The 23,816-nt window shown below is 35.5% G+C and overlaps 1 protein-coding gene and 1 long non-coding RNA gene across 4 annotated transcripts in view; one reads left to right on the plus strand and one right to left on the minus strand.

The window, feature by feature from the left end:
* Positions 1–9,630: 9,630 nt before the first annotated feature.
* On the minus strand, positions 9,631–12,683 carry HY5 (Basic-leucine zipper (bZIP) transcription factor family protein). The gene is made up of 4 exons (XM_086419603.1): positions 12,505–12,683; positions 11,876–12,047; positions 11,611–11,767; positions 9,631–9,914 (listed from the first exon to the last, which is right to left on the minus strand). The coding sequence occupies exons 1-4, from the start codon at positions 12,599–12,601 to the stop codon at positions 9,852–9,854; spliced, it is 489 nt and encodes a 162-aa protein (XP_086275729.1). The 5' UTR covers positions 12,602–12,683; the 3' UTR covers positions 9,631–9,851.
* Positions 12,684–19,838: 7,155 nt separating this feature from the next.
* The window catches only part of LOC147389042 (uncharacterized), a 41,195-nt gene continuing 37,217 nt past the window's right edge, over positions 19,839–23,816 (plus strand). Inside the window, exons 1-3 of one of the 3 annotated variants that reach the window (XR_015170732.1) lie at positions 20,177–20,372; positions 20,666–21,331; positions 21,644–22,695. This is a non-coding gene — a long non-coding RNA (uncharacterized LOC147389042). Of the gene's footprint in view, positions 20,373–20,665; positions 22,696–23,816 lie in introns of those variants that run through there. The other 2 variants (XR_015170731.1, XR_015170733.1) reach the window with 2 other exon arrangements.

A 23,816-nucleotide genomic window follows, 5' to 3' on the forward strand; every position in this document is an offset into this window, starting at 1 on the left:
AAACACAAAATATAAAACTAAACCCATCTAGAATATGATTACATCAAGCACAATATTTGGGATAATTGGTTTCGGATTGAAAATTTTGCTATTATATTAGTGTTGTAATCATTCTAAAATAGTAGAGAAACTCGGTCATCTCTCCTATTGCATACATCATTACATTTAGGGATCCCAACTCGCACAAGGCCACCATAAGAGAAAATTAGAATCAAACAATCATAACTCAATGATCTTTCCTATTTTTTGTCCAAAAAAATAATAAAGACCCCATATAATAAGTTTTCAAATAAATTATAGATCAGCTTCAATCCAAAAATCTAATCCATTAGCAATCCTAACAACAAAACTTTCAACCATACCCAAAATCAAAGAACTAAAGAACTAGCACATTATATGTAGTGTAGTATTAAAAATAGGTGTGGTACTCTGTAAAAATAATCACCACATGAAGCAAATGCAAGCATGATTTGTAAATGAAGTCATCACTTAGACTACCAAAATTAAAATAATTTCATTTATTCAATTTATTTTTCTATATTAACCAGAATGGAACCTTTAACAATCTAAAAAATCACAAATCTAAGGTTTTAGATTACTCTACGAGGCATACCTATCGCGTGGATTTAATCCAAAAATGAGAAGGCAGATTTAAAATCTGTAGATTTGACAAAATGACAAGAACAAGCACAGAACGATGGATTTCAAGGGTATTCAAAGCCTTTCTTCTGAAATGCCTGAAAGATAAGTGAATTTGGTGTTCAATTCTACCTCATAAACAAGAAAAATGATTGGATTCCTAAAACAATATTACTTCTAAAAGAGAAATCTCTGTAAATTGGTATAATTCGTTTAGTTACTGTGCGGTCAGAATCCGATGAGCGTTGCTGATAGACTATACCTTACGGATCTGAAGTCGCTCCTGTCACTTCCGTCCTCATCCCGGCGTGATACCTGTCAAAATCACCCCAACGCTCAAGTTAAAGAAGCAGAGGAATCGTCTAAAGAATTGATTAGACCTCCAATCCACCAAAACATCCATTCTTTTGTACTCATTGTGTTATTTATGGATCTTTGCTGCTAATCAAAGTTTTCTTCTCTCACGAGAAGTGATCTCGGGGAATTCCCTGATTCTGTGGATCCACAAACGGAATGAGGATCTTCTGGATTTGTTATACTAAACTGGGGAGATCTCCTCCGAGATTTCTTGGCTTTACATACGCATATCAGGATTACAGGTATTCTTTGACCAAGTCTACCCTACTTGACAAACTAAGCTTTATTTAGTGTTGTGCTGCTCTTCTAGCTAGACTTGGGATACCCATCACCTTCCCTACCCTCCACCGCTCCACCTCTGAATCCGAAAATATCCTAAGCCCGTCTAAGGCCCACAAACCCTTGATTCACTAAAATGTATTTCTCACCTTACCTAAATTTAATCCCACATCACCTAAAACCCTACAACCTACCCATCCTCAAAAATCCATTTCCCAAATGACCCTAACCAATCCCAAATAACCTACAACTTTTCATAACCCAAGTCCAATACACTAAAAGCCCACAAACCATTATCTATATCCAATCCACCTCCATACCCATAACCCTAACCCACCAACCATTATCCACATCAACCAATCACCATTTTGATCATAAAAAAGACACATGTCATCACCCCATATCACCTCCCTCATCCAACTACCTATTCCCATCACCTTTCTCTAATAATCTATCTACCAATATCACCTCTCTATAAAAATCATCTCAACCCATACCTTTTCCTAACTTACCCACCTCACCCTTCTCTATGACAACCAACTACCCATATCACAACCCATACCCCCTACACCCTAATTCATCACCTTTTTGTAAACACCTCACCAACTCACATTACAACCCACACCTCCTCTCATCATCACTTACAAATCCATTTTTACAAATAAAACTCACACCCCTCATCTCCAATCCAACACTCCTTCTCTCTAATCAATTCATCTAAATCGCGTCATCTCCCATCTTTTTAACACATGCCATCATCTCCTTAACCCTCTCAAAAACCCAAATACATAATTCCTTGCATAACCCATTCTCCTAATCTAAACACCTCACCTCTTCAACCAACTTAACACTCCATCAACACATTACTCCCTTACACCCCCATTCTTTTAAACTAAATACCCATCATCTCACCTCACCCAACACTCTACCCAAATGGATTAGGTAAGATCCAAACCATTTGGATAAAAACAATACCTATTTACCTTCATTACATAATTACCATCTTTTCCACTTTAAATTTTATACCCCTCACCTTCAAAACCTATGTCATTCTCTACTCTCCCAACACTTCACCCCATTATATTTCTAAAGTATCCTCTCAACACCTATAAATACCCCATTCATTTATCAAATAAATCCTCCCACCAAGTCTCACACAAGAAAAATCTTCTCTCAACTATCTTCTTCTACTAATCTCATACTCTCATAACCAAAAAAAAAATTACATTTTCATAATTCACTAAGGACTCAAGAAGGACTTGAGGAAAAAGAAAAGAAGCTTCAAGGTATGGTTAAAGGATATACCCCCCTCTCTCTACCCTCTCCATATCCCTCTTCTACTATCCTCTACCTCTATTTAATTTTCATTTTAGAAAGTCTCTAAGATGTGATGTTTCCCCTCCCCTATCTCCAATAGATCAGACTTTAGGTCGGTTGAAAGTATAGAGATTGTAATCCCTTTTAAAACAAAATCAATTTTAATCCCCAAACTGTTTTGAAGCAATTGGCATTTAGATCCTTCTCAACCAATGAGAATGGATCTGTGACCTTAACCAATACTTTTCAAATATCGGTTATGTCCAAAGCTAATACCCATTGGGATCATCTCCTTCGATGAGATGATCCTTACAAGCTAAAGCCAAGATTAAATCCTTACTTAGGGTACAAGTTATCGACACGTGTTTATTTTGTATTTTTAATCAAAATGACCAAGTTGAGTTGAGGTTACCACCACTTAGTGGGGAGAAAAGGGTGCCTAGTACCTTTCCTTTTCTCCAATAGAACCGCTTACCCCCAATCTCAAGGTTAGATTGGTATCTTATCCATCGAGAGTCATTAAATGTCAAAAATGATAATTTTCCTAAAAATGTGCATCGGGTGACCATTTACACCCTCTTACAATATGAATGGTGACAACTCCAAACCTTCGTAGATGTGGTGCTCCTAATAGAAACCACGCATCTACATCTTGTATTGATATTATATTGATTACGTCCTTTGTCAAATACTAACAAAAAGGGGGGAGAATGTAGTTTTCACTCATGTGTATTGTTTCAATTGAATTCTATAGGTAAATCATTCAAGGGAAGCGAAGTAGTAAGAATCTTAGGCTTTTCTTTTTAAACACTTTTGTAAAATTCTAATCGGGTATAAGTTGTGTTAGTCATTCTAGGAATGTTTTCATATTTTTTTAATCTCGAGACATATGTTGAGTATCGGATCAATTTACTATTGAAAACATATGAAGACTCTTGTAAAGTTGCTCAACCGCACGCGTCTCGACAAACAACATCCATGTGTGTAAACAAAGTCTAAAAGGAAGTGAGACCACTTAAGACCATTCACTAACACTTAGATGATTGATAGGGCAACCTGTCGTAATTAGGTGGAAGTTTGGGGATATTCTACATAGTAAGATCTATTAGTTCCTTGAACGACATGCGAAACGGAGTTACCATTAGAAAGTTATGGTCAAAATACTATGCGGAGGCATTTTTGTAATTTATTAATGTGCCACCCTTGTGTTTGACGGTGCCACTGTCATCAAGTGCTCAACAGTCATATTTTTTACCGTTGAGACACAAATTTGCCCCATTTGATTTAAAACCAACTCCTCTTTACTTCTTTTGGTTGGTTGAAGTTTTAGAGAAGAAGTCCTCTTTCCAAACTATTTTAACCTTCTCTCTAGCCATGGAAGGCCTCAAACTTATTAAAAATCCTTTCAACCCAAGCCCTTCCCATAGTTGAACCTCTTCTTCCATCTACCTTGCTTGCACACACATTGACATACCTCATGGAGCTCAAAACACCCACTTGAAGCAAGGAGTATCTCTAATTGAAGAAGAACTTCTCAAGGACATGGCTAATTTGAGCAAGACATTGGCAAATCAATCTAGTTAGGTATGTCCTTGTGAGTATTTTGTCATTTTCTTTGGTTATTTGGTTCACCCCTCAAAAATCAAGCTCTTGTTCGAATCAAAGATTCATAATAAAAATAGAGGTTCATTGATTTCTGAGGAACAAAATCCACACATTTTGAGAAAATGTCATTCTCTCAATCTCAAAGGTTCGAATTTATTTTAGGATTAAAAAATTTGTGTAAGATTTCGAAGTGAACCAAAAACCTCCATTTGATAGTAAAACCCAAAATCTAAGATAAGGGTACTTGGTAGTGGATGTAGGTAAGTTATCGAATCATTATAAATCGAGTATCTATTTTTCGATTATGCGTTATACTTTATTTTACATGAATGACATAGAGGCCATGATATTCACCTCAAGTGTTTGACAAAATGTCTACCTTATGATTGTATGTTGTATGCTATAACTCAAAAGAAATTAATCTTGTACATCTCTATGTTGTTACATTAATTTTAGCATATTCGAGGGACCTAGTAACATCGTGGGGTGATTCTAAAATGAAAATTTTAATTAACCTATCCCCCCCCCCCCCCCCGCCTTCCCTCTAGGTTTAGATGTGGTACAAAACTTGTAATTTCAGAGGTCACCAAGCCAGTCAAAGTTTACATAGAAGGCAAAAAATTATGAAGATGGCCCAAGTTAGTGGAGTTGTCAAAATGGGCTGAGTTGAAAAATGTCCCACCCAAGAATTTATAGTAATAACCTTAAGTCAAGGAGAATCACACCAATTTCACTATCTCAAAGGCCAAAAGAATATTACAATGTTTTTAGGAAAAATTAGTTAAAGAGCTCTCGCAGAAGTGTTTGTTTCTAAATAGTCCCTAAGGCTATGTATGGATTGAGAAAAGTGGAGAGAAGAGAGATTCATTAAAGGAAGAGAATAGAAGAGAAATTTAATTTCTCTCTACCATGTTTGGATTGACAAGAGAGAAGTTGGGACAACTTCGACATTTTAAAATACCTTAACAAGAGATCTAGGGGCAGAGTTGGAACTATAAAATATTTTAAAAGTGTTTCTCTCCATTTCTTTATTCTTTTCTCCACTTTTGGAGTGAAAGAAAACTCATTATTTTTTTTCTCTCCTCTTCTTTCCAATTCTTGTCTCTTCTCTCCCTACTTAACAATCCAAACAAAAGAAATGGAGAGAAACTCATTCATTTTCTCTGCTCTTCTCTCCATTTCTCTCAATCCAAACACAATAGTTTGCGCGTTAACTTGACAGGACATTTAATAAAAAATTTCTTTCTTAATGGTCCCTCGTATTGTTGAGTTCATAATTTTTACTATCCAACTCGACACTTTTTTATTTAGTGTCGAGTTCACCATTTTTAAAAAATAAAAAGTGGTGACCTCGAAAATGGTAAAATCCACCCATTTTCAATTTTGAAGTTTTACCATCTAAAATACATGGAAAAATTAACTAAAAACTTGAGATAACGACTTGTTTAAATGATTCCAACCCAAAAGAACCATTAATGATCAATTTTCATCCAAAAACTAAGAAAAAAAAATGAAAAAATCCTAATTTTTTACATGCATCTTCAATATATTTGAAACAAACCTAGAAAATTGCTTCTTCTTTTTTAAATCCTTTCCGTCGGAATGGAGTCTCATAAACTCGATTGAGGTGTCAAAAATTCAATTTTTGGATAAAAACGATGAGTTCGAATAGCCTAGCATTCAATTGTGAGAAATGTAGGAGATAAGGTCTAGGGAACATTTAAAAAGAAAAAGTTTACTAAATGTCTTGCCAAGCAACCATTGAAAACTTAGGGACTATTTAGAAAACAGTCCAACCATGAGGGTCCTTTAAGTAATTTTCCCATGTTTTTATCACAGAAAACTATTATTTCTTGATCCATGGAAATTGTGGTTTGATTAACAATATTTTGTTGTTGGGCGCGATCATACCAGTACTAATGCATCAGATCCCATTAGAACTCTATAATTATTTGTTCTTAGGCAAGAGTAGTACTAAAATGGGTGACCTCTTAGGAAGTCATCGTGTTGCACCCTTCGTCTTGGGCTTAGACCCAAAGCTCAATTTGTTAGACACGCTGAAAAGTGACTTTGAGGTCATGGATTCAAGTCCAGCTTACCCATCAAAAAATAGTACTTTGCAGTACAACAATGCTATCAGACTCCACAAAAATAAAGCTTTAATGTCACAGAAGTAGGAGTTGTAAGTGTGGACATAGGAATTTCAACTCTTTTTTGAAACATCCCTCCACTTTGGGGTGTTTTGGAGTCGCCACCACTCATGTTTGGAGATGGGTGTGAATGGTCACCCGATGTCAAATTTTTGGAAATTATGTCATTTTGACATTTGATGACTCTCGTAGGATAAGGCACATTGGTCCAACCTTTAATTCAAGGGTAAGGGAGTCCATTTATGGAGTAGGGAAGGTGTTAGGCACCCTACTCCATCCACCGTAGGTGGTAACCTTGGATTCGGTCTTTTAAAATAGAAAGAAAAATAAAATCTAAAAGAGTCGATATGTGCCCTCGAGTATAAGGGGATTCAATGTTGATTTAATCTATTGAGGGCACCCTTATTGAAAAAGGGGCCCTTAAATGACTCAATTCATTGTGGTGTGTGCAAAAGTGTAGAGAAAAGGGTGAGTAGAGGAGGGGAGTTGGAGGGGGTGTTCTTCTTTGAAACCCACCTTGATCTTGAGTTGATCTTCAAAGGATAAGTCCTTGCCTTGATCTTGACTTGCTTGAGAGTGTAGAGAATTGAGTTGAGTTGAAAATTCTAGAGAATTGAGAGTGAAGTATTGAGTATGGGATGAGAGATAATTGAGTGTAGATGATTGAGATTAAGATAATATTTTTTTCAAATTTTTATTAGTTGTTGTGAGGGGAGAATGGAGGGGTTTTTATAGTGGTTGGGGGGTAATTTTAAGGGTATAATAGGATGAAGGATTGAAAGAATGGATAATGACATGGATTTTAGAGATGAAGGGTATGAAATTTGGAATGTAAGTGAGGGTAGTTTTGTAATGAGGGAAATGGGTTGTGTTTTGACCCAAATGGTTTGGATCTTACCCAAATCCATTTGGGTAGAGTGTTTGATAGGGTGAGATGAGTGATGGTTGATGGGACGAATGGGGGTGTAAGGTGTTAGGTGTTTGATTGAAAGTTGGGTCGATAGAAGAAGTAAGGTGTTAGATTTGGGGGGATGAGTAATGTAAGAGGTTAGTTGATTGGATTTTGGGAGAATTGAGGGGATGATGACATGTGACAAATGGGGAGATGATGAGTTGGTTGATTGGTGATGGTGGTTAGTTGATTAGAGAGAAGGGTATAGGTTAATTTGATGATGATGGTGGGTGGTATGGGTTGAGGTGATTTTGTGGGAGTATTTTAAAAAAAGTGATGGGTTGGGATGTAGGAGAGATGGGTTGTGATGTAGGTGGTTGATGGTGTTAGAGAATGGTGATAGGTTAGGGTATATAGGATATGGGTTGTGATGTGGGTGGTCGATGGTGTTAGAGAATGGAGATAGGTTAGGTTAGGGTAGGGTATGGGTTGAAGTGATTTTTGGAGAGAAGTGATGTGGTTGGTTGATTAGATGAGGAAGGTAGAAGGGGGTGATGACATGTGTCATTTTTTATGACAAATTGGTGATTGTTTTGATGTTGATGATGGTTTATGGGTTAGGGTTGTAGGTTGGATAATGAATTAGATATGGATGATGTCTTGTGGGCTTTGTAGTGTATTGGCTTGGGTAGTGAATTGGATTAAGGAATGGTTGGATTTTAGGTAATGGGCTTAGGTTGGGTTGGGAAGTGTAGAATAAGAATAGGTTTGGGCTTATATGGAGTTGAATTTAAGAATGTAGGAGGGTGGTGAGGTGTTTGGGTCCGTGGGCCACGTGAGTAGGTTCGGGCCATTTATTGAGAGGGAAATAGGACTTTTGTAGGTATGGGCTTTTGAGAGCTCAATACGATTTTTATTATTATTTTTGGGTATTTTTACGTTGAGGACCTGCTCAAATTTGGGTGTCTACAGTAAGGATATAAGGGTTCATAAATTAAAAAGTCGCTTGTTCTCAGAGCTCTTTGAAGAGGAGCATTTTGTGATGGCTTGCTTTCAGATGGTGGTGATATTTGATTTACAAACTTTAATGAAGAATATCAAACAATTCCCCTAAGATGAGAAAATGGTATTGGTGCGGTCAGCCGTTCTTTGGAGGTTAGAAATTTCCCATTCATGGTTTGTAAATGATTTATGGGATTTGGATTGCCTAGTGCTGCTTCTTGCAATTATTATTCTCTTGATGTATTGTTTTCCATGTTTATCAGCCTTAGTAACATCAAAAATTGCTATTGCTGGTTGGAATGTTTGAAATATATGTTCGATTGCATGGAAAATGATTTTCCATGAAAAAATATATGTTTGAAATTTCATTGTTTGATTTTTACTTGGATAAAATCATGAAAAAAATATCTGAGGAAGAAGAAGAAGAAGAAAGAGAGGAGGAGGAGAAGGGTAGAAAGTGTGAGAAAGAGAGAGAGAGATTATCGATAACGGAAATGGCGATGGTGTGACGACAACAACGATGGACAAAGTGAATGAGATGGTGACTATGAAAGTGATAGTGATGGAAAAGAAGATATGGAATCACAATATTAATTTAGAATGAAAAATATGTGGATTTCATTTTTCCATCTATATAAGTGGGAAAATGAAATCCAACAACATTTGTGGGATTTTTAGAGGAGGGTGGAAAATCATTTTTCATGTAAAACTAAAATCAAACACATGAAAAATGTCATTTTCCATGAAAAACGATTTTTCACCATATTTTCCTGTACAATCAAACATACCCTAAGTCTCTACTAAACTGACCCAACAAACCCGAGCACCACGTACTCCACCTGCCTCACAGACATTAACCACTTGCATTTCTGAAAATTGGTTCCATTATTAAAAAAATCTATTGATCCAATGAGTAGATATTTTCATTTGTACCCGGCAGACAAGAAATAAAAAACTAAACGATTGGATTCTTCAAGGAAACCAATTTTTGCTTAGACAATTATGGTATGGAGAAAAAGAAATTTAAGAAAGGAAAACCTTAAAAGTTATGAAATGGAGTAATTATTTGTGATTGAAATTGAGGAAGAATGGGGAATATGAATGAATGCTTATGAAAAATATAATCTACATTTTCTTCACATTCAAATTTTATACCAAAAATAATCATTTTATTTAATTATTAATTTCCTTATAAATATGCTAGAAACCCACTAGTCCGTTATCGAAAGTATACCTGAAGGAGACCTGCAACCCATATCGAGTATCCCAGATATCTACTTAAAACCAAACCGAAAAATGATCAAGTCCATGATGGCAGACCCAAAACCGATAAATCAGTTTCGGGCTGATTGCGTACCCATCAACACCTTTAGTTATAACCAACTCTCAAATAAAAAATGAAAAGTTTCTAATGAACTCAAATTCGAGTTGGAACTCTACATGACAATAACGATGAAGTTTTGAGCAGTTAATTGTTGGGTTTTAGTGGAGACACCCTTTTTCACATTTTTTATAATAATTATTCCCCTAAGCACCCTCAAACCATAAAAAAAAAAAAAACACAGAAATGAAAGAACAACCTCTTCCACTTCCATCTCCATCTCCCTCTATCACAGAGATCCATCTGCATTGGCACCACTCCCTCTCCTGTTTACTGTAGTATTCTTCAATATCTGCAAATTAAATAAATAAAGATATATCAATACTGCAACATATTCAAAATTAAAATTAGCACTGTAATGGATTCAACAAACCCCCAAAAGATGTGAGAGAATGCATGAAAATTAAGTGGATTGAGATGGTAACAAAAGATTTGAAGTTATTCCCAACAATGAAAGTATAAGGATAGAAGCATATTGTAGCATGGTGAAAACCAATTCCCATTATTAAATCAAATAATTTAGGATAAGGGATTAATGATCATCATAGTTAATAAAAGAATGTTGTACTAAATCCCTATAATTGAATTGGAAAAAAGAAAATCACCATATTAGGATGTTAATGAAAATATTGGTGCCTAAAAATATCCCAATATTCCCCAATATCATCTATCCCTTTTGTCGATCAGTAAATGATTGAAAAAGAGAAACAAAGGAGTATTTCATAAATGAGACTAATTTACTTTTAATATCCTTCAGAACATCATTCCCTCCACCAAAATTCTTTATTTGTGATTTGTTTCTTTATAATTATTAAGAATCACTTTCACTATTCTTCTAACATATATCATAATATCATTATAGCCTTTTGTCTCAAAGTTATAATTTTCTTCCGTCATCAATTTATTTGCAAGTGATACTGTTTTTTCTTTTTTTCTTATTATTTGGTTCAATTCATTTGTACCTTTTCATTCACAACTTTCAACTTTTAATATGCACATCTAAGCAACTAACCTATGTAATGTGTCCAAACTCTCCCCTAGAATAATCTTATAGTCCTCACATTAATAACACATTTCTCCATAATAGAAAATATATGAATTTTATTATTTCCACTCTTGAAATAACTAAATATTAATCACTCAATTTAAAACATCACAAATTCAACAATAATCATACTTCACATTGCATTTATTTTTTTCAAAATTCAAGTCTGCTTTGCATCTTGTATATAGTTACTTTCTTTCCCTACATGACCACTAAAAATTTTCACCTCCAAATATATATTCTCACTCCATACAATTTTTTTTATAAAATGACTTCATTTGTAACTTCCCCGATTCGTGTCTTAATGTTTTCCTCTAGTCCAACTTGAAGTATATTAATTATAACTTTTCTAATACTAGTTTCGAAACTAATAATTCATCATACGTTCTGTCCACACCGGCAACATTATTCTTAAATCTAAATCTTGTTATGACTACACTATTTTTTCTTCATATAACAATTGATCTTCATCACCACAAGTGGAACTTCGATTCCAATGATTGGGTTTCTATAAGATATCCTAATCTACCCCATAGTAACCAAGTTTGGATTCAACAATTATTTGTCAGGTGTCAATTCCATAAAATTTGGAAATTTTTAGGAAAAATTCTGGAGGCGAATAGGCCAAAATAATTGAGGGAGAGAGAGAGAGAGATCAAAAATCACTGTTTTTCAAAAATAATTGATGATTAAATTATATAAAAAATTGCCCAACTATTATGAATAATCAGCAATTATTAGCAACGAGGCAATTAATTTCCAAATTTTTGCAAAAATTTGGTGAACTTGGTGACTATGATCCACCCTTACCTACTCAAACAATGGTGGATCTACCAATGGATGCATACATGATGGGTCTAAACAAATAAATTAATTAATTAAAGGGGAAAAAAAAAAACACAAATATAGAACATGTGGTATGATAGTGATGGGGGATGCATACATGTCTAAGCATCTGATTCTCATTTTGCAAAGTGGAGAGTTTCTCATCAAGCTCAGAATTTTTCTTCTCCAAGTCTTTGACTTTGACCTCCAATTCACTTAAGTAGGCCTTCTTTCTCTCTCTCGCTTGCTGAGCTGAAACTCTGTTCCTTAGCAACCTTTACAAATACCCAAAAAACCAAAAACAAATTGTTGAAATTACGATAATACCTACGACTCCAATGCTTAGAAAATGACGAAAATAAAATCGAGATCCGACAACGTACCTTTTCAATCGTTTGTTCTCTTTGTCAGCTGGACTTCTCCCTCTCTTTCGCTGACCCGTTTCTGCTGAGGCTTGAACCCGGTCTGGACCGGTGTATTGGCTGGATGTTGATGGACCAGGTCCTTCATTTCCGATTTCAGGCACTCTCCTGATCTCATCATCGCTCTCCACCCCTTCAAAAGCCAAAAACAAATTAAACCCACTTTTAGAGAGAGAGAGAGAGAGCGAGGAAAATTCGATTTTTTTTTTTGTTATTGTTTAGGGAAAATCAAACGATGTAAGATCTGTTTTCGATAAAAGAAAGAAACCCATAAGATAAATTATCACTACATGAAACTCGGAAAAGAAAAAAACGAAAAAGGGAAATCTCAATCCACCCCCCCAAAAAAAAATAATAATAAATAAATAAACAGAGAAATGAGAGATTTTGCGCCAAATTCAGCAAAACTCTCACCATTTCTTCCTAGGAACGAAAACCCAGAAAATCAAATCTATTATCCTTCAGAATCAATAAAAATTAAAAATTAAAAATTAAAGAAAATTTGTGTAAAAAATGTGACTTTTTTACATATATGGTAGTTGAAAAAACTATTTTTAATTAAAAAAATGAAAATGAGGAGAAACTCTTACCGTCTTTGATTTCAAGCTGAAAAGCAGAGCTCGACGATCTCTCGCTACTTGAAGGTAGCGAGTTTGCTGCAAGCGAACTCGTCGCTTGATCTTGCATCTCCGATCCACAGTGAGAGAGGGAGAGAGAGGATTTTCTTTTCGGGGTTTTTGAGAGAGGAAATGAGCGGGTTATTATTGCAACACTGTTCGTAAAGAGGGTTTTAAGAATATATTAACACCGTTGGATTAGAATTCATCCAACGGGTTTAAAGAGTTGAGCGTGGAAGTCTGGGAGCCATATAGGTTGTGCGTGGATCCAAAGGTGTAAAAGTGAGGAACGTGGTCCGTCGGAAACTGTTAGATTAGAGAGAGATCTTATGGACAACGAGATGGATGCAAATGAATAGATCCATAATACCTGCTCCCTCATGATTTGGTTTTGTGTTGAGATTACTCAAATACCCTTCTTTTGTATTGTATCGTGGCTCTGGATGGATCTCGATTGTTTTAGATAGAGCAAGACTAATCTTACTATGAGTAAGATTTCAAATCTTACCTTGTGGCATTCAAAAACATGATCCGACGTCACTGAATTTTTATAAGACAAAATTCTATGAACTTCAAATATTTTATTTTTTAAATAAAGGTATTTTTCCCTGTTGTATTTTAATTTTAAATTTTAGATTTCGCTAAAAGTTCTGTAGTTATCTATTTCTAAAACCTTGGATCAAGCCAAAATAAATAAAAAAATTAACTTTTTTATCTGATTTTTTCTGTGAAATCTAAATGTATGTGGTGTTGGACTCCCTTTGAGTTCAATGATGCTTAGTAAGATTTAAAATTTTACTTAAGTTAGTGATGAAAGTATTTTCTTTTAAAAATATAATGTACAGCGTAAAATATAACTTGACCCATTTAATTTATGATATTTGAAAGAAGAGATAGCTAGAGAAATTTGAAATTGATTTGATTCTTTTAGATGAATACAATGAATCTTAATAAGATTCATATATTGAACAAAATAATAAAATTCATATCTAATCAGATCTAATTAGATTTAATAAGATCGTGTCCTAATCAAATCTCAATCTAATCTTTATTATATGTTGCAGATGATCTAGTGTATCAAGATATATTTTATTACAATTCATCATAAAGTAATATTCTAACACCCTCCCTCAAACTCATGGTACATGGGGATCAAAAATCAATGTGAGTTTGTTGAAATCAATGGCCTCAAAGAACAAGATCGTTGAACAAAAGTCGCCAAGGCAATATGCTTGTTATTGATGAGATTATGAGTCACCGTTGAACTTTGCATTGCCAAATATATAACATTGTAAGTGTCCTACCCATGAAATTAATTGTTGAATCCAAGTGTGCTGCCCATGAAAATGTTGGTAGAAAAGAGAATGATGAGCAAATAGCACAACTCAAATGGACCATGATTCATCTATAATCGGTTTAGGCCATATAGAAATCCATCGGATTTTAATCCTAAAATTTAAACGGGCCTCTATGAGTATGAGTTTGATCATGAGAGATTCAAAGGCTAAAAAATGATAGGGAGCTAGATTATTGTAGATTCATAGGTTCGTTAGAGTAAAATGAGCTTGATAACTTGGCTTTAGAGGCTCAAGTTAGGGAGCTTAATTACTATCAATTCAAATGTAATTTAGGTTAAATGTATGGAGCTTGCTCATTATGGATTTAGAGGCTCGTTGTGATAAGTATGATTTTTTTCCATTTTTTAACACAAATAAGTGTTAGTCATCAAGGTTTGGGCTCATGGGTTTGGTTTCAAAGACGTAAGCTTGTGGTTTGGAGAACCTAATTATGATTCCTTTAACAAAAAATAAATAAAATCTATCCATTAACATCCCGAAATCTAACTAAGCTCTAATTAAAGGAGTGGCAACCTCGGGATTGACTTAGAATCATATCAGAAGAGATGGGATCAAAGTGTAATTTGCCTTAACATAAGAAAGTATAGATGCACATTCCAAGAGAAAATTTCTAGTTTGGATCAACCTGGACCAAGATCCCACTCTTGGAATTAAACCCTACATAACCTTAAACGATAGTTGGAGTTAGATTTGTTATCTATGATTTACATTTTCAAAATAAGGATGGCTCTAACACATTGTTCAAATGTGCTAATTTCCATATTTAGTATTGCGTCCCTCATTGAAAATGTCTAATCATCCTCCTTAAACTTTCTTCCTAAGAACAATTTTAATTACTAGTGTAGACATCCCAATTTGCATTAACCTATTAAGAATTTTTAAAAATTTCAAGTTGATTTCAATTAAAGGCCTAAAGCCCATCAAATGGCCCACTTTGTATAATAATTGTCACTTGACATATTTCTTTATGCATACATGCATACATACATCATTTCATATTATTTTGCATGTCTAAACCTTATACCTAGTCCAACCGTAATCCAACCCCATCCAACTTCATAACTCATTTTCGATCCAATTCCATAACCTATTTTCGACCTAATTTCATATTCACTTCCCAATTCCATACCCACTCTCCATGAATCAATTCACAATTTATACCCTAACCTAATACCAAGTCCACATTTAAGCCTATTCCAAATATTCAAACTTAAATCATTCTAAGCCCAAAATCAAAATTCAGTGTCAAGCTCATTCTCTTATACTTCTCCCTAAAAGAGAATACATAGTGGTCTTTCATAAGTCACAATGCCCAATACTCCAACCTAATTGAAGAGTCAACTCTCTTGAGAAAACCCAAGAATACCTTTTTTTTTTAAAGTGAGGTCAAACTAAAAATATACTTTGATCTTTGGTAAAAATTTCTAAGCTTAGGAGAACTTCCAATCCTATTCTCAAAATGTAAGAATCTTTAAGTATATACATGAAGCTCTTCCATTAGTCTATTTCAAAAATATATATCCATTCTTGTTTTATGAGTTATTTACAAATGATCAAAGATCTATTTTTTACCAACCACTTCACTTTTATACATGTCACTCTCCTACTCACACTCCCAAAAGCACTTTTGTTTTCTCACCTTTATTTACCAAAAAATTAAAGACTAAAAATATTTTTAGAATTTCTTCTCATCAATTCCACCTTTACTTTCATAGAGATAAAAATTCTCAAAAGAAATAACAAAAATCTTATGTCCATTTTCTTTATTTTTAGGGCTGAACCACTCATCCCCAAAAGTTTTTCAAAAGCTTTATAAATAGCCTCATTTCTTATGAGCAACTTATGCTCTCAAGCCTCCATCTCTCAATCTCAATCTCAAGCTCTTTTCAAATCCCTACTCAAACTCCTTCAACCAGCTCTCAACCTTTAAGCTTCGAAACAAAAATCATCACCCATCTCTTACCTTTAACTCTTAATCAAAGTTTTCAACTTCAAGTTCTTTTACTCAAGAAAATCTCATTCAAGATTATTAAGGGATAAGGTGGGTTAGGGTTAGTTTTAGTTCAAGCATTTGCATTATCTTTAGGTGAATCTCAACCTTAGACATAGAATTCTTGAAGTGGTTTGGCCGAAAGGATGGAGATTGAAGTCATTTTTTTAATCTACTTATTTCTCATGCATCATAATGTACACTATACACACACACACCACACATGCTTGGTCATGATTAAAAAATGTGTAACTCTCTTGATAGGGTTGAAACACTAAGTTTCTAGCCAAGCATACATGCATCAAGGTTATGGATCTAAGAGAATTTCATCCATAGAATCTCTCTAAAATCCTAAACCAATAATCCAACTCATATAAAATGTGATGAGTCTATAAGATATTTCTTATGTCAACACTAACATTAAATCATCTTTCAAAGAAGTACATACCTACCATATGCAAACACCCACTTCATGCATCTTATACATTTTTGTTATTTTGTTAAGTATTCAAAATGAACAAGTTTAAAAAGGTAACCACCCTAGTAATGAAGATCAGATTGATATTCCCAAGTCTTCTAAAACATCATTACAAAGAATTGGCTAGGTCAAGGATAAAGAGGTTGGAAGAGACTTTACAAGCATTACAAGACTTGATTGTGGAAATACAATACAAGGAGACCGTTCTAGAAGATTCTAAGAGTTAAATTGGAGATATCAAAGCTTCCTCAAGGATGGTCAACTATCTTTTTATGCAAATGATCGATTTGGAAGATCAAGTGGGATGCGAGGGTTAATTGAGAATTTTATATTCTAATTATCCTTAGTTTTGGTCTTTTATTTCCTAAGGACTACTTAGACCCAATCTTGATCTAATTTATCTATAAAAGGGTACCTCATGTTGTATTTGAGACACAATTTGACAATTTACATTTTATGAGAATTGAAGTTTCTTCAAGAAGTTTGCCTTATGTTCATGTATTCTTGTTTTGAGTTCTTTATGAGTTTTTGATCGAGTGCATGAATCTTCGACTTATCAAAGGAGTGATCATCCTTTGTGGTGTCTTAAGATTGGGGTTTCAAGGACTTAGTTTCCTTGGGGTTCTAATCCGATCATCATCATCTTTTTTTCCTAAGTAATCTAACACGTTTTGAAGACATTGAGTTCAAGGGTTCCTAAAAGAGATCATCAAGAGATCTTCAAGAGGGTTCATATCATTCAAGAGGGTTCACATCACCTAAGTAGAGAAAATGTGGTGCCTAACACATTCCATATTCTCTAACCGAATTTCCTTACCTAAATCTTAGGTAGACTATATATTTTTCATGAACGAGAATCACTACAATGTTAAGAAAAATAATTTTCCTAAAAAATTAATTTTGGTGCCCATTCATACCCATTTTCAAAAAAAAAAAAAATGGTGGCGACTCCAAACAACATAGTATTGAGATTGTGATGAGCACTATTTCCCTTTCTATCGATTCAAGAAATGCCAATTATTTATGGATACAATGAAGATGAGGCCCCAAATAGGCAATGGCTGGTTCCATTTCACATGGACCAATGCAGGATAAAAGATATATCAAAAGATAACAAATGGTCATTCTAATGGATTCGAAAGTCGCAAAACGCATTGGGTATGATGTGCAACCTACAAACTTAGTATCTGTTTTTGTAGTCGATGGAACAAAATTGACAAGTACTGTAATATGTCGACAACTTCAATGGGTTACGCAAGGAACCATTTTCCAAACAGATATGTACCTCCTTCTACTAGGGCGTTGCAACATGGTCTTAGGATTTCAGTGATTGACCACGTTAAGTATAATAATTTGGGACTTTATGCAGTTAAAAATGGAGTTTAGAGCTATGGCGCCATGTCCAATGAGGAGCCCAAAAAGTTTTGTTAAGGTGGTGGATTACAAAAGAACGCAAAATTTTTTTATCAAGAAGTCTATATCTGGAGTGGTTGGTCATTTATGCCTCGAACCCAATTTAATCACTGTCGACAATAAATTTCTACGGATCTACCTCGAGATCCGTGAAAAATAATCATAAATGATTTTATTGATTTTTGATGAAAAGCAGATACAGATCCCAGTGTTTCCTCTGATTAATAGTCAAGTACAAAAATAGTGATGATGACGTATGTAGCCTTTTCTTCTCTCCGGGCTTCGCACTTTATCGGTTGAGAATGATGCTTTGACGTTGGTTTTGCTTTGTGTTTGATCTTCTGTAAAGGCTTCTGTAGATCTTCTTCTCTCCGGGTTTCGCGCTTTATCGATTGAGAATATTTTTTTCTTGACTTCTAGAGAAGGCCTTTATGCTTGATCTTCTCTTTAGTCGGAGTCCGGATTTCTGAAGAACCTTACTTTGTCTCTGGAGGAGGGCTTGAGAGCTTCTTCTTCTCTAGAGGGAGAACTTTTATCTTCTGAGAGAAATTGATCCCGCTCCCCCTTTCAATGAGAGAGGCTCTTGTATTTATAGACTTAAGGTAATTTAGCTTTCTAATTATACCCTAACTTAAAGAGGTTTAATTGATTTATTTAAAAGGCTAAATTTGTCCAAATCCAATTTTAAGGATTTAATGGATCATTATTGGGCCAAATTCATTTGTTTGGGTGTAAAGCCCAATATTTAATGTGCGGATCACTTAATTTTTATTTAGATCATAGGCTTTATCTGCAAAACCCCAAATCCAGACTTGTAAGAGGCATGTTCCCATTTAATGGACTCAATTTGGATTTGAGGCCCATTATGAAATTAGGGATTTTTATTTATAAAATTTGTAAAGGCCTCCTCAAAATTTTGGTGCCTACAAATGCCCCCTCAAGGATGCATCATCGAATGCGAGGTTGAGGCTGAGGTATCCTTGATTATGTCGGCTGACATGTGAAAGCTTCGAGTTTAGAAGAATTTACCACTTGTCTTTGCAACCTTGTAGTAGGATGTTTTTTTTTTTTTTTTACTAAAGGATGGGTGATCCTTGAGAACAATTTAACCCACATGAAGATGTATAACCCTAGTATACTTACCTTTCCCATAGTTGAGATACATGAGATAAAATCCACGTGTTTGGTACATGCATGTATCAGAAGGTAGTATCAATACTTCATTCAAAGCACTAGGAAATAATTGTTGGGCTGCTTGATTATGAATCCCTCCTGGTTTCAACATCGAAAGATTTTGGACGAGTATTTACTGTGACGATCTTGTCGATGAAGATCAAACTAAAATTGATCGTGACGCACAATAATCATTGGTCATGATATTTCTCATTTAAACTCCATCCAATGCAAACCAATGTGGCCCATGTATTGGCTTTCAAAGCCCACACCTTGAAGACTACTTCATTGGATAATTTCATTTAAGCTCACAAAAGCAAACCAACATGACCCATGTATTAGCCTTTGAAGTCCACAAGTTCAAGACTACATTTTTTTCTTTCTTCCTTCCTCATGGGCTATACCATAACGGGAAAGTTAATCCCATCAACGATTTCTTTGAACCCAATTATTTAGCCCTCAAAGTTGGGTGTGCCATATGTGTGAACTCGACAATAGTAAGATTTGAATCTAGCAAAGAAAACTTCTCTTGGTTTCACTGCAATATAGGAACAATAACGCACATACTAGCCCAATGGGCTTTTACACCTCATTGCTCTTATGCTTTGATGTTATTAGGCCCAATAGCCATATATCAAGAATTGTTTTCGGGCCTTAAAACAACTACATTGGTTTTGGGCTTGGCTGTTGTAAATAGTGGCGAGTCATGTACTAGGTTGGGCTTTATCACAATTCAAATCTTACTAAGTTAGGAAGATTAGTTTTATTTTATTTTACCGAATTTTTTTTTTCACGCCTCCAACATAGACTCCTTTTTCTTCTTTTCTTCTTCCTACCCATTATTCCTCTAACTGTTCTTCTTATACAATCCCACTTCTTCTCAAACTCATCTTCTCTTCAATCCTTTTCCAACACCACCTCTTCTTTTCTCTATTAATTATCTTCTCTCTTTTGTTTTTGGTTACTTTTGCACAGCCGAGAGAACAACGAAACAGGCAGACCATTCCAACTTTGGTTATTTGTTTTGTTTTTTTGCAAAGCTGTGGGAACAAAGAGGCAAGAGGTGTGACCTGATTGCCACAAGAGACAATTGTTTTAATTTTTAATGAATAATGTGCTTTGGTTGTACATTGTACATGTGTGCTTCAAAGCCTTGAAGTTGGATTTAGATGTCCTCTAAAGGAGCCAACGTCCCTTAGTAAGATTTGAGTCTTACTAAGTTAGTAAGAGTAGCCTTGCTCCCTTATGTACCTTCTTCCACACGTCTCTCCTCCCCAACAACACTAATCCTTCTCCAACTTCATCACTTCAGCTTGTTACGTTCTCCTAATCGAACTCGATTTCCTCTTCCTTATTTATTTATTCTATGTGAGCACATAAGATCGTCACACAAACACCATGAGGGTCTCATAGCTAAGATCTCACACGGGTGAGTAACCTTTTCTAGATCATGATTTTACTCTCTTATTTTTTTTTTTCAGAAAAGAAAAAAAAAATAAGTGCTGCTGCCACCAATTCGCCATAGCTCCATACTTTTCCTTGATTTCATTTTTTTTATTTTGCTGTAATTAGGACGTTTGGAAATCTTTCCTCTCTAATTTTTTTTCAGAACTTATGTATCCGACAACTTGAATTTCCCCTTTTTTTTTTTTACCACTGTTACAGGGCCCATTCATCTCTTTCATGATCTTTATTTATTTATTTATTATTTTTTTTTTGCAGGGGTAGGATTTGTTGATCTTTGCAAGGAGCTCAAAGGTTGCCTCAACTTCAACCATATCCCTTGGATAAGGTTTCAAAGGCACTAATTTGGTTCTGATTTTGATTTCCTTCTAAGCCGTTTCACGTAAAGATCACTACTTCCAATCTAGTTTGTGGTGCTTATGACGTTGACAACTCTGTTGTCATGGTGACAACTAGACTCTACTGTGTTACCCTCATTCAAACTAATTGTATCGGAGTTTGTTGCAACTATTTCAGAGCCATTGTCTTCAATGCTAACATCATAAACAAAAGCAGCAGAATATCTAGGTGACTCCAGATTATGCCAAACAAAGTTATCTGGGGATTTCCTGATTTGTTTTCTCCTGCTTATGGATTCTTCCTGCATTACATTAGAGATTGAGCCATCAGGGTCAATTATTGATGTATTTGTAGACTTTTGAATTGCGACCCTTTTCTGTGGAACATAGCTTTGAAGTGGGTTGTCTCTAGATCTCTTTCTTAAATATTTAATAACACCCAAAGTGTTTTTTTTTTAAATGACCAAGAGATGACGTAGTTTCCATTGAATCCTCAGATAGTGTCTCCATATCATTCAGATCAACAAATTCCTTTGAAGCAGCAGGAACTTCAATGGGATCGTGAGACAATTTCTTTTCAGCAGAGGTACACAAGTTTTTTTTTTGACGTAGGAGAGGGTATTGCAACTGAATTTTGCGTCTGGACTTTTTTCCCTTATTTGTTGCCCATGTACTCATTAAAATTCTTAGCATTTGAGACAACACCACCATCATCACCCAAGTTTTTTTTTTTAACCTGATCATCTTGGTATATTGTTTTTTTTTTTTGTTTTTTTTTACATGATGCCTTGTAACAGGAAGCATATATCAAGATAGTAGGAAGTCATATTTATCCGCTAATTTTTATAATGATTATATTTGTTAATCATGCTTGGGGTGAACATTGTTGATTTGTCAGAAGAGTTGCGTGATGAGAGATGTACACGTAGAAGAGCCATGCGACGATATATTTGTACAGTCAGTTGGCCAATCTCTAAAACAACTATTCATCAGTAGTGCTTAAGAGTGGACAATGTCAACTAGCTGACAAACGTCAATTGGCCAGAAGAATCACGGGATGCAAGATTGGCACACATAGAAGAACCATGCGACAAACAATTTGTTCAGTCAGTTAGCCAATCTCTAAAGCAACTGTTCATCAGTAATGGTTAGGAGTGGACAACATCAACTGTCTGACAAACGTCAACTAGCTAGAAGAACCACATGATGTAAGATTTGTACATGCAGAAGAACCATGCAACGAACAATTTGTCCGATCAGTTGGCTAATTTCTAAAGCAGCTGTTCATCAATAGTGCTTAAGAGGTGACAACGTCAACTGGTTTGCAGAATCACTGGACGTAAGATTTGTATACGTAGAAGAACCATGTGACGAACTATTTATCCAGTTAATTGGCCAATCTCTAGCGCAGCTGCTCATCAGTAGTGCTTAGGAGGAGACAACGCCAACTGGTTGACAAACGTCAACTGGCTTACAGAATCACGGGACGCAAGATTTGTATACACAGAAGAACCATGCAACAAACTATTTGTCCAACTAGTCGGTCAATCTCTAGCGCAGCTGTTTATCAGTAGTGCTTAGGAAGTGATAACGTCAATTGGTTGTCAGCATCACAATGTCAATTAGCTGACAAACGTCAACTGGCTAGAAGAACCATGCAACGAATTATTTGTCCAGTCAGCTGGCCAATCTCTAAAGCAGTTGTTCATCAATAATGCTTAAGAGTGCACAACATCAACTGGCTGACAAACATCAACTGGCTAAAAGAACCATGCGACGAACTATTTGTACAGTCGATTGGCCAAACTCTAGTGTTAGAGCATTATTGAGCATGATTTTTTTTTTAGATTGATGTGGTTGAACCTGAAGTAATTTTAAGGATGCCTACGTACCCAAAATGGGATCAAACCATAATGTAGTTCAAATGGATGATGCTCTAAGTTTTGCCTAGATCGCCCTCTCGGATTTTCAATCTAGCGAGCTCAAAATTTTATTTATTATTTTGTTTGAATCGTTCATAGTTTTAACTCATGCGGGTCATGAGTATCATGTAGTTTAAGCTCGTACGATAATGAGCATTGTCAAATAGTTTAGGCTCATGCCGATGAGCATTGTCAAACAGTTTAGGTTCGTGTTAGGGAGCATTGTCAAACAGTTTAGACTTGTGTTAAGGAGCATTATCAAACAGTTTAGGCTCGCAGTTTAGGCTCATGCTGGGGAACATTATCAAACAGTTTAAGCTCGTGCTGGAGAGCATTATCAAATAGTTTAAGCTTGTGTTGGGGAGCATTATCAAACAGTTTAGGCTCGTGTTGAGGAGCATTGTCAAATAGTTTAGGCTAGTGCTGGGGGGCATTATCAAATAGTTTAGGCTCGTGCTGGGGAGCATTGTCAAACAGTTTAGGCTCATGCTGAGGAGCATCATTCTTTTAAGCATAGTATATTTTGAGGAATTTTTTGTTGATTGGATCAAGACGTAATCCTTCTGGTGTTACAAGAAGGTATGCACCATTAGTGTATACTTCTATCACTACATGAGGCCCATCCCATTTTGGATCAAACTTCTTTCTAGACCGGTGTGAGAGGATGATTGGTCATTGTACAGCGAGAACTAAATCGCCAACTTGAAAAGAATGTAGTCGAACTTTCTTATTGAATGCACGTGATAGACGGGCTTGGTAACACTCTAGTCGTTGTTGTGCTTCCAATCTTTTTTCGTCCAATGCTTCAAGTTCAGCCAGACGTAGCTTGGCATTCTCATCGCAAGTTAGACCTTCTTAGATTGCAATCCTTAATGGAGGTATCTGACATTCCAAAGGGAGAACAGCTTCAACTTTATAAACCAATGAGTAAGGTGTGGCTTGTGTGGGGATACGGTATTGAAAGCGCCCTCGATCCGCGGGGTGCGCGGATCCGCTTTTGACACTTGAGGTTTGGGAGTCGCCACCTAGTTATTACGGTCTAGGAACCGATCAATGACTCTAAACGGATAAAAAAAAACTAATCTAGAACCAAGAAAAGCTGAATTCGGGGATCATGTTACGGGGTTGGAAGGTGTTAGGCACCAACCC

Source organism: Akebia trifoliata, chromosome 12 (genome assembly GCF_017979445.1).
Source record: "Akebia trifoliata isolate Shusen 1 chromosome 12, ASM1797944v1, whole genome shotgun sequence".
Lineage (NCBI taxonomy): Eukaryota > Viridiplantae > Streptophyta > Magnoliopsida > Ranunculales > Lardizabalaceae > Akebia > Akebia trifoliata.

Bases quoted from the DNA above. Each gene is read 5' to 3' on its own strand.
- HY5 (XM_086419603.1), bottom strand. From the start codon at position 12,601: ATGCAAGATCAAGCGACGAGTTCGCTTGCAGCAAACTCGCTACCTTCA. The intron at 12,048-12,504 runs GTAAGAGTTTCT...TGGCTTTTGAAG, and splicing joins TCAGCTTGAAATCAAAGACG to GGGTGGAGAGCGATGATGAG. The intron at 9,915-11,610 runs GTATGCATCCCC...TTTAATTTGCAG, and splicing joins AGAATCAGATGCTTAGACAT to ATATTGAAGAATACTACAGT.